This window comes from Rhamphochromis longiceps, linkage group LG23 (assembly GCF_057381845.1).
Source record: "Rhamphochromis longiceps isolate RC_006_pf linkage group LG23, R_longiceps_female_GT1.1, whole genome shotgun sequence".
Lineage (NCBI taxonomy): Eukaryota > Metazoa > Chordata > Actinopteri > Cichliformes > Cichlidae > Rhamphochromis > Rhamphochromis longiceps.
In genome coordinates, this window is record NC_140578.1 from 33,172,545 (window position 1) to 33,183,469 (window position 10,925).

At 37.0% G+C, this 10,925-nt stretch overlaps 1 protein-coding gene across 1 annotated transcript; it reads left to right on the forward strand.

Moving 5' to 3' along the window:
• Nucleotides 1-801: 801 nt before the first annotated feature.
• Nucleotides 802-5,147, forward strand: LOC146642401 (uncharacterized). Its single transcript, XM_085399297.1, has 8 exons — nt 802-903; nt 1,753-2,046; nt 2,306-2,502; nt 2,609-2,705; nt 2,873-3,214; nt 3,895-4,045; nt 4,508-4,617; nt 4,724-5,147. The coding sequence occupies exons 1-8, from the start codon at nt 802-804 to the stop codon at nt 5,051-5,053; spliced, it is 1,623 nt and encodes a 540-aa protein (XP_085255423.1). The 3' UTR covers nt 5,054-5,147.
• The last annotated feature ends 5,778 nt before the right edge of the window (nt 5,148-10,925 follow it).

Genomic DNA, 10,925 nt, shown 5'->3' on the forward strand with positions numbered 1-10,925 from the left:
GGCCAGGATTAAATGATGAAGAAAAGCAATTGTAGATGGACTGCCACTTATATAACACTTTTATACTCAATTTGAGTAAGTGCTTTTATTGAACACACAAACAGTGATAGGTCGGGGGGTAATTTGGGGTTCAGTATCTTGCCCAGAGATAAGTTGAGGAGCTGGGGATCAATCCACTGACCTTCCATTTGCTAGGCTACCTGTTCTACACTCTTAGAAAAGATGTGTTAAAAAGTGACACAAAAAATGTGTTGTTACACTATTAACACATTTTGTGTGAATTTTAACATAACATGTGTAAGACAATGTGTAAACATTGAAAAAATGTGTAAAACGCTCAACACACTTGATGTGTTGCACAGTTTAACACATTTTGTGTGTTATTTTCAGAATCTAACAACAGGACCTAAAATTAGCAGCTCAGTAATTTGATGCTAGCCCTGTGTTTAGTGAAATAAATTGTAGATTAACAATGTATTATAACTATATTAACTGAATAAATAAAATGTTTAGTTATTGTTTGTTTTCCTTAATCCTTTCCTCATTACGTTCAACAAATAAAACATTTTATAATTTAATGTGGACCAAGGTGTGTATGGTGTACTAAAATTCTGAAAGAGGATTAATTTTTTATTTCTCAATATGTATGGCATACCAATTAATGGCCATGGCTATACTACAAGCATAAGTATCCACAAAGAACAGGCTTAATTTTGACCGCAACATGTGAATACAATTGAAGCAAAAGTAGGAAATTGAGAATACACATGCTGAAAATTGAAACAAAATCTGCCCAGCAACATGACATACCAGCGGCGGGAAGGGGGCGCTATCTTTCGCGCCACTGAGACAAAGGAGACAAAGATGGAGGTTACGTCGCCTAGTATGTTGTCAGACCTTACAGTAAGTATCATTTACCAGTTTATCTTAATGTACTGAAAATATGCCGGGTTTCTGGAAGAATGTGAATTTACATAAAATATTGGAGTTATGTAGGAGTTTTGAGTTTAAGTTAATTACTGCTTAACTATACCTAGCTAACTTTAATGTAACAGTCTTGCTAACATATCCTACTCTTAATTTTATTATTAGTTCTTGGCTTTCGTGCCATACTCCATTAGAGTTAATGTGTTTTGGTAGTATTTTTATGTATTACTTTATTCATGTATTTATCTATTTACTTTATTTATGTATTAGAGTATTCAGAAATTGCTCTTAGAACCAGTGTGGTAGTTGGCTAGCGGCTCCGACAGGCATTCTGGTGTCTATGAGCAACGCCAGAGTCAGCACCTAACATTTGCAGTGTTGTGTAAAATGACAATATTGTTGTTAGCTCTGAATATAGCAAATGTAGTTATCACCGCGACCATTCGTTTGCTAGCACAGAATAGGAATTTAAGACTGAGTAACTTTAGTTTGATGTCGCCCCTCTGTCTTCTGTTATCACACTTAATAGACTACATTTAGTAGTGTTGTGATAAATATTTGTTATAATTACTTATCACTGGTTAACATGAAATATACCTCACATTGACAGAGATAATTATTTTTTAAGCAGTTAAAGCAGTTTTTGCATTTAGTATGATTAACTAAAGTCTTTCTTTTTTAAGGCTTTTTGCTGGAAACATGCTCTGATATAGTTTCTTTTTTATGCAGACCTTATGAGGAAGTAATAGTCAGTGTTATTTAAAAAACAAAAAAACAACAGCAACTTGACCATGCACTTTAGCCATGTGTTTCTTTTTTTTTCAGCACGAATATGACAACTTAGAATCTGTCAAAGTCCTTGTAACCACTTTTATAGATGAGAAAGAGATTTGTAAAAAAATTCTTCATGTCAGCAGTGCCAAAGACATCATAGGTCAAAGCCAAGCTCAGCACATGGGCTGCGTGCTTGATAGGTTGCTAAAGCATAACACTGATTTCATGGAATATATTGATGTTGACAATGAGGTAGACGTTAAGGACTTTGATAGATTCCATATCTTCCTGTCAGCCAGAGGGCCACCGATGGAAACCTCTCTTGGGGAGATTAGACAAAATCAGGTACACTTTGCATTTCTTCAGTTTCCTAAGTCATAAAATGTGTTTTAACAGTTATTAACTATTAGTCAGGATCAGATTTATTCACCAAGTAGCAACTAGAAGATAAAATCAATTTAATTATTATTCAGAATTTCTTTTAGTCATTGCGTTATAATCACGGTAATTAAGAAACCGCCTTCTTCTGCTGCAGCTTTTTGAGTAAACTCATGCTTCTATGCTCTGTGGAAATTTGCTGTCATGACTTTGAAGATTATTGCAGAGAGGTAAAGTGTCTGGTGTTGCCTTTACACAGTCTACCATTACCACAGAAGAACAAAGTCAACCCCTGAAGTCACTACTCAAGAGGAAAGCCCCACAGATTCTTAAGGAGTATGAAACTACAGGTACCCTGTCAGTGCCATCGAGGAAGCTTCTTGTGAAGACTTGCATTGGGGATTTGGTGGAGAGGTGTGGTTAGTAAGTATAGCACCTTACTGCACTTTGTTAAAATTTTGCAATGAATGTTTTCTTTAAAAATGTTGAAGTGCACAGGAGTAAAAAAAAGGTTACCTTTATTTTCCAGTTACCCTCTTAGTGCAGAGAAGTTGACTGTAGCAAAAAGCATCATCACCACTTTTCCATCCCTGAGTGTCCGAGTGGCAGGACAGGGGGAAGGATTTGTAAGTAAATTTAGCATTTTAATAATGTAAATTCCACTACATACTTGCACTTGTTCCCACTTACTGTGTATCTTTTAACCTTTATCTCATTATTTATTAGAGCGGGTTTTTTTCTCAGTTAAAATTGCTCAGCTGTTATCCATATACCTCTGTCCTTTCTTCCTCAGGAGCATTATTATGATCCAGTCTCTCATTGTGGATTCCTAGAGACTAAACTGCGCAACCTTAGACGGAATCTCGACCAGGGGCAGAGACGTTATAAGAAGCGAAAAGTGACCAATGACTGTGGTGAAGACAAGAAGCTCAGGCAAGAGGATGGGAATACCAGCAGCACAGATGAGTGGGTCACCCTGATCAAAAGATTGCGGCCCTCAGCTGAGAACCTTCCAACTATCATGTCAGGCATGGAGGAAACATACACCAGTCGCAGAGCCTGGATTAGCAAGGACTCCCCCACTGCTGCTGAAATATTCAGAAAGTACCCACGGTTTTTGGACATGCCAAGTCTGGTAAGTTGCTTGGTTCCCTGGTAATGGTTTATGTACTCCTTCTCCACTCAGTTGTGTATTGCATACAAAGTATGTAACAGGAGTGGATACATTTGGAGGTATGTTTATGAGCTCCTAGTGAATATTTTGAAAGTTTTATAATTTCAGAGTTGGATCTTTATTCACTGGGCTTTTATTACAATGAGCATCACGTTTCAAATGATCCAAAATCTTAGTCGTGCCACCAAATGACTATCTAATAGTAGGGACATCAAATGACAATGCAGAAGGTGCTGCTCGTGGAAGTGAAAAAACGACAAAAGGATCACCTAAATTTGTACGAACTCTGCTTTCACCTATTTTCAGCAAAAAAGCTCTACAGGACAAACCGCAGACAAAATAAGAAATTGGCTGCTAGAAAGTTGAACATCAGCTAAAAAGTCCTATTTTTTTTCTCAGGGTCTGATGGGACCCAAATCATAGCTAAAATTAAGGAATAATAGACTTGTATTCAAATACCACTCCAAGTAAATTGTTATGTTTCACTGTGTAGGTAAGCTTGATGTGGAAGTGGGTAACAGAAATGTGATACTGTAAGGTTTGATTTTAGCCATACAGCTACCAAATGGGCAGAATGTACTTTTAATTTCATGTATTTAATGCTTAATTTTAAACTTAAATACTTTTTTTCTCTCCATTAGCTGGACTTGGAGTTTGGCAAGCTTACAGGAGGAAAGGTGGACCTCTTTTTACGAAAATGGGAAGCCAGTATCATTCCGAAACTCAAATCAGTAGCTGCCCTGGAAACAAGAATGTCCTCTCTGTTGAAGGATTTTGAAGAGAAGACTGAAGGTATTTTTCCATCCCCCCCGCCTCACGTTTACTATTAGAAAGTAAGAAAAAAAGGATGATCAAATTAATAGTTCTGTTTACTGTCTTTAGATGACAAGTAAGTGGATGTTAAAGGCTGAATAGAAAAACTATACAAGAAGGGGTTATATTTTTAAATTTTGTTGTTCTTTTTCAAAGAAATTGTTAGATGCCACCCTTTGGTAAATGAATTGAAATATGTCTATGTTTACTGATGGTGGAGAATGAGGTCTATGGAGATGGTTGTAAGGAGAATTTAAATTATGTGGCCTTGGGCGACTTTATTAGCTGCACATATAAGCCAAATGAGGTGCATTAAGCCTCTGCATTTCTGATTTCATCTATTCACAAAAGAAAAAGTCATTTTTGATGTACATCTCATAATTCATTAAATAACACATTTCTGTATTTTGAATAATTTTACATCTTGCTTTTCTTTGCTAGATGAGGTTTGTTACACTGCCCTTGTGGTGTTAACACACCTGCTCCCACCAGTTGGTGCCAGTCGTTGCAGCCTTAAATCAGCTATAACGCACTTGGTTGATTTTGCACTGGTATGTATTCAGTACAGTTCTCATGGTATTTACCTGAGGAAAGCATTGGTCAACACCTCACTGAATACTTCTCTAAAAATCTATCTTTATCTTCCCCATCTCCAAGCCTGGAACAAGTATTGCATCGCTTTGCAGTGATCCTGAAGCATCATCCACAACACACCAACCCCAGCTGATATGCATCGGTGATCTAAAGAGTGCAACCAGGCAGTACATCATTGTTGCTAAGAATGATAAAGTAACCATTCCTCTGAATGATGGCCTGACGTGTGCTGTGGATAAGCTTTTCAAACTGTACTGGGTATGTAACTTGTCCTATCCAGCACCGCTTGGCTCCGTCTTCACCTTCTTTGAGTTTGTCTATGACCTGCCGCTGTCCACCCAAAGGAAAACCAAAGTACTGGAGCTGATTGCACAGATTAAAGCATGCAAGTAAAATGTTCACCTGTCCAAAATGTAGAGAGTCTCTGTTCACAGAGGTGAGAAACCTCATTTGGCATCTTCGTCAAATACACTGCTTAACAGATGGACAAAACTTGAAAATTATATGTAGCCAAGATGGCTGCCCAAGGACGTATTATAACTTAAATTCATTTTCAAAGCACCTGCATAGATCTCATTCTACTTCATCTTCAATGGATGCTGACTCAGTTCAACCTTCTTACCAAGGAGAGACATCAAACAGTTCAGTTGAAACTGATGATCTAGTTCCTGATGTTTTGGAGATACCCAGTGATGTAGCAGGTGCAGTATCAAAGTTAAAAAACTATACTGATCTTGGTGAATGTGCTGCTTCTTTTATGGCACAGATGTATGCATCATCAAATATTACTTTAACAGATGTTACAAGAAGTGTAAACTGTACAAAGGAGTTGCTTGAGAAAACTGTAGACTGTTTGCAACAGTCAACTGCTGCTTTGTTGAGTAGCTTGGATGTACCACAAGACAGTGAGGCTGTTCAAGCATTAATGAAGGAGTTTGAAAGTGCTAAAAACATATTTGAAGATGTAGACACGAAATATAAAATGAACAAATACTTCACTGAGAAGTTTTCCCTTGTTAAACCACAGGAAATCTTTCTGGGTCACAGGTCAGATACTGTAAGAAAAGATGGTCAGATGAAACAGGTTTTGGCAGCAGATACATGCCAGTATGTATCAGTCATTGAAACGCTCAAGTTTGTATTCCAACATGAGGACATTCAGGACTTCTTTGTTCAGAATAAGAAGAACACTGATGCCAAAATGCGTGATTACTGTGATGGCTCTCACTTTTCCTCACACCCATTGTTTAAAATGTACCCTGATGCTCTTCAAATGCAACTTTACTTTGATGACTTTGAAACAACAAATCCTTTAGGTTCCAAGACAAAAATACATAAGCTAGGAGCTGTGTATTTTACCTTGAAGAATTTGCCACCAGAGTGGAATTCCTCACTTGCAAATATTCACCTGTGTCTTTTGTTTAACTCAATTGACAGGGAGGTATATGGATTTGACAAGATTTTGAAACCACTTCTTGATGACTTGAGATTTCTTGAAAATTCTGGTCTAATTGTGGATTTAAAAGGTCATAGCCATCAACTATATGGTACAGTTTGTGTGTTAACAGCAGATAATTTGGCAATTCATTCACTTTGTGGCTACCTTGAAAGTTTCTCTGCAAACAAATTCTGTCAGTTTTGCATGATTGACAAAGCAGATGCACAGTTGATATATGATGAAGACAAAGTTGAGTTGCGCACCAAAGACAGTTATCAGGAACATGTCAGCTTAAACGAACCAAGCAAAACTGGTGTAAAAGAGGACTCCTGTCTGAATAACCTTAAGTATTTTCATGTAACACAAAACATAAGTGTTGATATCATGCATGATGTACTTGAAGGTGTAGCCCCTTTAGAGGTTAAGTTAATGCTTCGCCATTTCATTTATGAGGAGAAGTTGTTGACTTTGGAACAGCTAAATGAGAGGATTTCCAGTTTTCAATATGGATATGGAGACATTAAAAACAAGCCAAGTGTTATAATGAACTTGAGAAACAGTGAGAGTGCATTAAAACAGACAGCATCTCAAATGTGGTGCCTTTTACTGGTCTTGCCCTTTTTGTTGGGAGATTGTGTAGACCGAAAAAGTCAACATTGGCATTTATTTATTTTACTGAGAGAGATATGCAGTATCATCTTTGCACCAGTCGTTACAAGGGGACTTGCAGTATTCTTAAAAGAACTGATAATAGAGCACCATACTCTTTTCAAACAGCTGTATGCCACAAATCTTATTCCGAAACATCATTTTATGATACATTATCCAAGAATGATGGTTTTGTTTGGACCTCTGTCTAAACTTTGGTGTATGCGATTTGAATCCAAGCACAATCCATTTAAAAGACTAGCACATTCAGTTTGTAACTTCAAAAATGTGTCAAAAACATTGGCTTTTAAACATCAGGTTCAACACATGTATCACTATAAGCATAGTGATAATCTAGCTAAGAAAATGGATGTGCCCAATGCCTATCTAGTTAGTGTGGGGTCACTGAAAAAAGCAGATGTCTTGTTAGACAACTTGAGGTTAACCCTTGAACAAGACCTTTCTCTGACTAGTACTGTTTTTGTGTCACACAGTATTGGTGTGTACGGCCAGACTTATAGAACTGGTTCTGTATTGACATTAAGAAGAGACTTTAGAGAAGAGCCTTTGTTTGGTGAAGTCATTCATATCTTGCCACAGTCAGTTAATGAGTCCGTCTTCGTGTTTGTGAGGATTCTGAAAGTCAGCTTCTTTGATGACCATTTTTATGCCTATGCAGTGGAAAGGTCAGACGAATATGAACTGATTACATTGGCTGAAATTTTTGATTTTCAGCCTTTATATATAGTGACAAGCTTTGATGCTAATAAGCTGTATTTAAACCCAAGGTACAAAATTGTATAACCTGGATGCTATAGTTGCCAAAATGTAAATATATTTTTCTGTTTGCATGCAACTGCACATTTGTTGAATGTTGACAATTTGTTGAAGATGACAACTGTTACCTTTAAAAAAAAGTTAATTCATGTATTGTCTGGACATGATTATATGAGAACATATATATTTGACATTTTAGTGATCTAGAAAGTTATTAATTAACTAACAGATATTAATTTTGTTTGATTTTGTCAAGTAAAAATTGTAATATAGCTTTGGCTAAAATTGAATTTAATACATTTTAATTGAAAAGATTCTGAAAACTGTTGTTTATTCAGTTTGTAATAATTTATAATATGCTAAGTAACAAATGGAATTCAATAAATGTATAATATATACCATCTTTTTTCTCCTTTTTTAAAAAAATGAAATGCACACATTTTAACACATCTTTGTGTCAAAATAACGCATCCTTGTGTTGACTTTTTTTAACACAGAAGATGTGTTAAAGGAGCAGACACATTAATTGTGTTAAAACTGACACATCATGTGTTGTCCCTGAGCTGATGCAGCACATGTGTTAAAATTTAACACATGATGTGTCAATTTTAACACATCCTTTCTAAGAGTGTACCACCTGAGCCAAAGCTGCCTAAAAAGGCAAATGTATAAAGTACATGGGAAAGACAGAAGTGGTAATGGCAAAAGTAAGGCTTATACTGAGCTGTATGTGAGACTGGATACTAAGGAGCGAGAAAAGGAATTGTATTGATTGGCTGGGCAGAGAGATCGAGCAGGAAAGGATGTGGAGTGGGTTAGAGTGATTAAAGACAAAGATGGAAAAGTACTAATGAGTGAAGAGTTTGGTGAGAAATAGAAAGAGCACTTTGATGAGCTGATGAATGTAGAAAATGAGAGACAAAGGAGGAGGGATGGTTCATATATCATGAAGTGCAGAGGATTAGAAAAGAGTGAGGGCAGCTGTGAGGATGAAGAGTAGAAAGTAGTTTCCAGATGTGGAGGTGTCTAGGAGAGAGGGCCGTGGAATTTTTTTAAACACAGTCTTGGGAGAGTGAGAGCATAGCTGAGGAATGGAGAAGTGTGCTGGTGCTGATCTTCAAGAACAAGAAGGATGTGCAGAGCTGTAGCATCAACAGAGTGATCAAAGATATGAGAATGAGCTGCTAAAGCTAAGTTAACCCTTTAAAGCCAAGTGTGCCATATTTGATCACATGACTTTTTGAGACGTTTACATCATCAGTGTAATTTTACCCATCGAACCAGACTAAATGTTTACTCTTTGGTTTGGGGAAATGCTTTTCACGCAGCAAAATAAAACTTTTGTGCAATTCTGACAAAATTCTGAATTTCACTCAGGATTCTAAACTGTTCTGTAACGTTCAAAAATATTCTTTTTTTTTATTCATTCATGCTGGTGGGTATTGACAATTAAACTGTTATTCACTTAGAAATGGGGGAAAAATTCAATTAAAAATGAAAATCCATTTTCTGACTATGCCTGTCTCTGCCTATCAAACAGAACTGAGGTTCCATGAAGCCACAGCACAACAGGATATTACAAATAGATACATCATACAGCTGAGACTTCATTCATCTAAGCTGAAGGTCACATCACTGAGGGAGATTATTAATTAATTATGCTATTTTTTATTACATTTGCATGTGGACAGAGATATTATTGCTGTACATCAGGCTAGAACCCTACCAATCCACCATAAAAGAGCTTCTATAGCACTGTTATATTCCCCAGGAGTGGTTGACCAACAAAGAACAGTCTAAGAGCGTGGCATGTAATACTGTGCAGGGTCTCCAGTGTATAATGTAAACAACTGAACTCATCGATAACAATGAGAACAATGAACAACAGCAGTGTGCATACCAGGGCTGCAAGGACAAGGCTGCTGCTCTCCAAAAGCAACACTGGCCACAGTTTCCTAAAGAAACCAGATGCCAGTTTGAATGATGTCTTATGGATGAATGAGACCAATATAGAGCTTTTTTGAAGAGAAAAGAAAATATGCATTCCCCACACAAGGATGGCTTACCATTATTTATGGAACAATTTATCCTGAATTAACACAGTGATTTCTAAGAGAAAATATCAGGAAACATGTCTATGAATAGAACCAAAGTAAAAAATGGCTCATGCAGCACGACCCAGTCTTGCTGTCTTTGATTTTTCAGGCAGAACTCAAAAGAGAATTCGATTAGCAAAGCTGAATTCAATCATCTGACTGCACACTCTTGTGGTCACAGTCTAGTGGGAACATTACTGGAAACCATGATCAGCAACTATGTAATTGCAGGAATAAATAAAAAGAAGCCCAAGTTGTGGTCTAACATCAGCTTCTGAAAAGTTGTGGAAATCACTATGGCAGGAAAAATAACAAAGAAATGAGTGATATGAAAAACAAAGCTGGCAAAACAGTTAGTTAAACATCAAATATTTTACAGCATAAATATCAGCAAGAAAAAATAAAACAAAGGACAGAAAAGACAAAATAAAATTACCAAAGCACAATACAGTGAATTAATAGGATGTTCTACTGCCATTTAAAGCAATAACACAGAATCAGGCCGAAACACTAAAAACCAAAGTGACTGGTATGTGACCACATGGCAACTACTGATTGCAAGAGAAAAATGTATGTTGCAAGTGGTTCCAGCAAAGTAAAAGGTGCACCTATGGTGGACTGCAGCAATTTGCCAGCAACCTAAGCAACCACTATTGGGTTTTAGCTGCAACACCCTTTTTTTGTGAGCAAATTCACCAAGAGATGGCAGTTAGTAACAATCATTTGCAACAGGAAAAGCCAATGGGGAACCTATTGCCAACTAGTCTTTAGGTCTGTCTGACTGAGATGCAGGAGTTCTCAATAATGACACAATATTCCATCCATTTGAAATGTAGAATTATCAGCTGACTCCTGTCATGAGAGTGCCACAGTATGATTGGACAAAAATGTTTACATTTGTATTTTTTCTTCTTTTTTTTTGGGGGGGGGGGGGGGGGGGTTACGTTGCACAAAGCTCCTCCTAAGTTGGTTCTATAACATGCCTGTGACAATGTAACATCTGCTCTAAAGAAATAGGAAATTGGAGATAATGAGAAAAAATGTGCATACACGTAAAATGTGTCCCTGGCCTGCATGTAGACATTTATTTTCATGGAACATTAGCTGTTGCATACAGAGGAAGCAAGGCAGGAAAATTCCCTTCTTCAAAAATCAAACCTTGATGCAGTTCATCTATGAAAAGCACATAAGCTATTACTCTTTGTTCTATATGCCAAGTTTTAAAAATTTGATAAATATGCATCAAACCAAAGTCGATTTTGGCCGCCACCGGGACTGAACATTCAGATCTGTTTTGAAATAACTT

Bases quoted from the DNA above. Each gene is read 5' to 3' on its own strand.
- LOC146642401 (XM_085399297.1), top strand. From the start codon at position 802: ATGACATACCAGCGGCGGGAAGGGGGCGCTATCTTTCGCGCCACTGAG. The intron at 904-1,752 runs GTAAGTATCATT...TTTTTTTTTCAG, and splicing joins GTATGTTGTCAGACCTTACA to CACGAATATGACAACTTAGA. The intron at 4,618-4,723 runs GTATGTATTCAG...CCCATCTCCAAG, and splicing joins ACTTGGTTGATTTTGCACTG to CCTGGAACAAGTATTGCATC.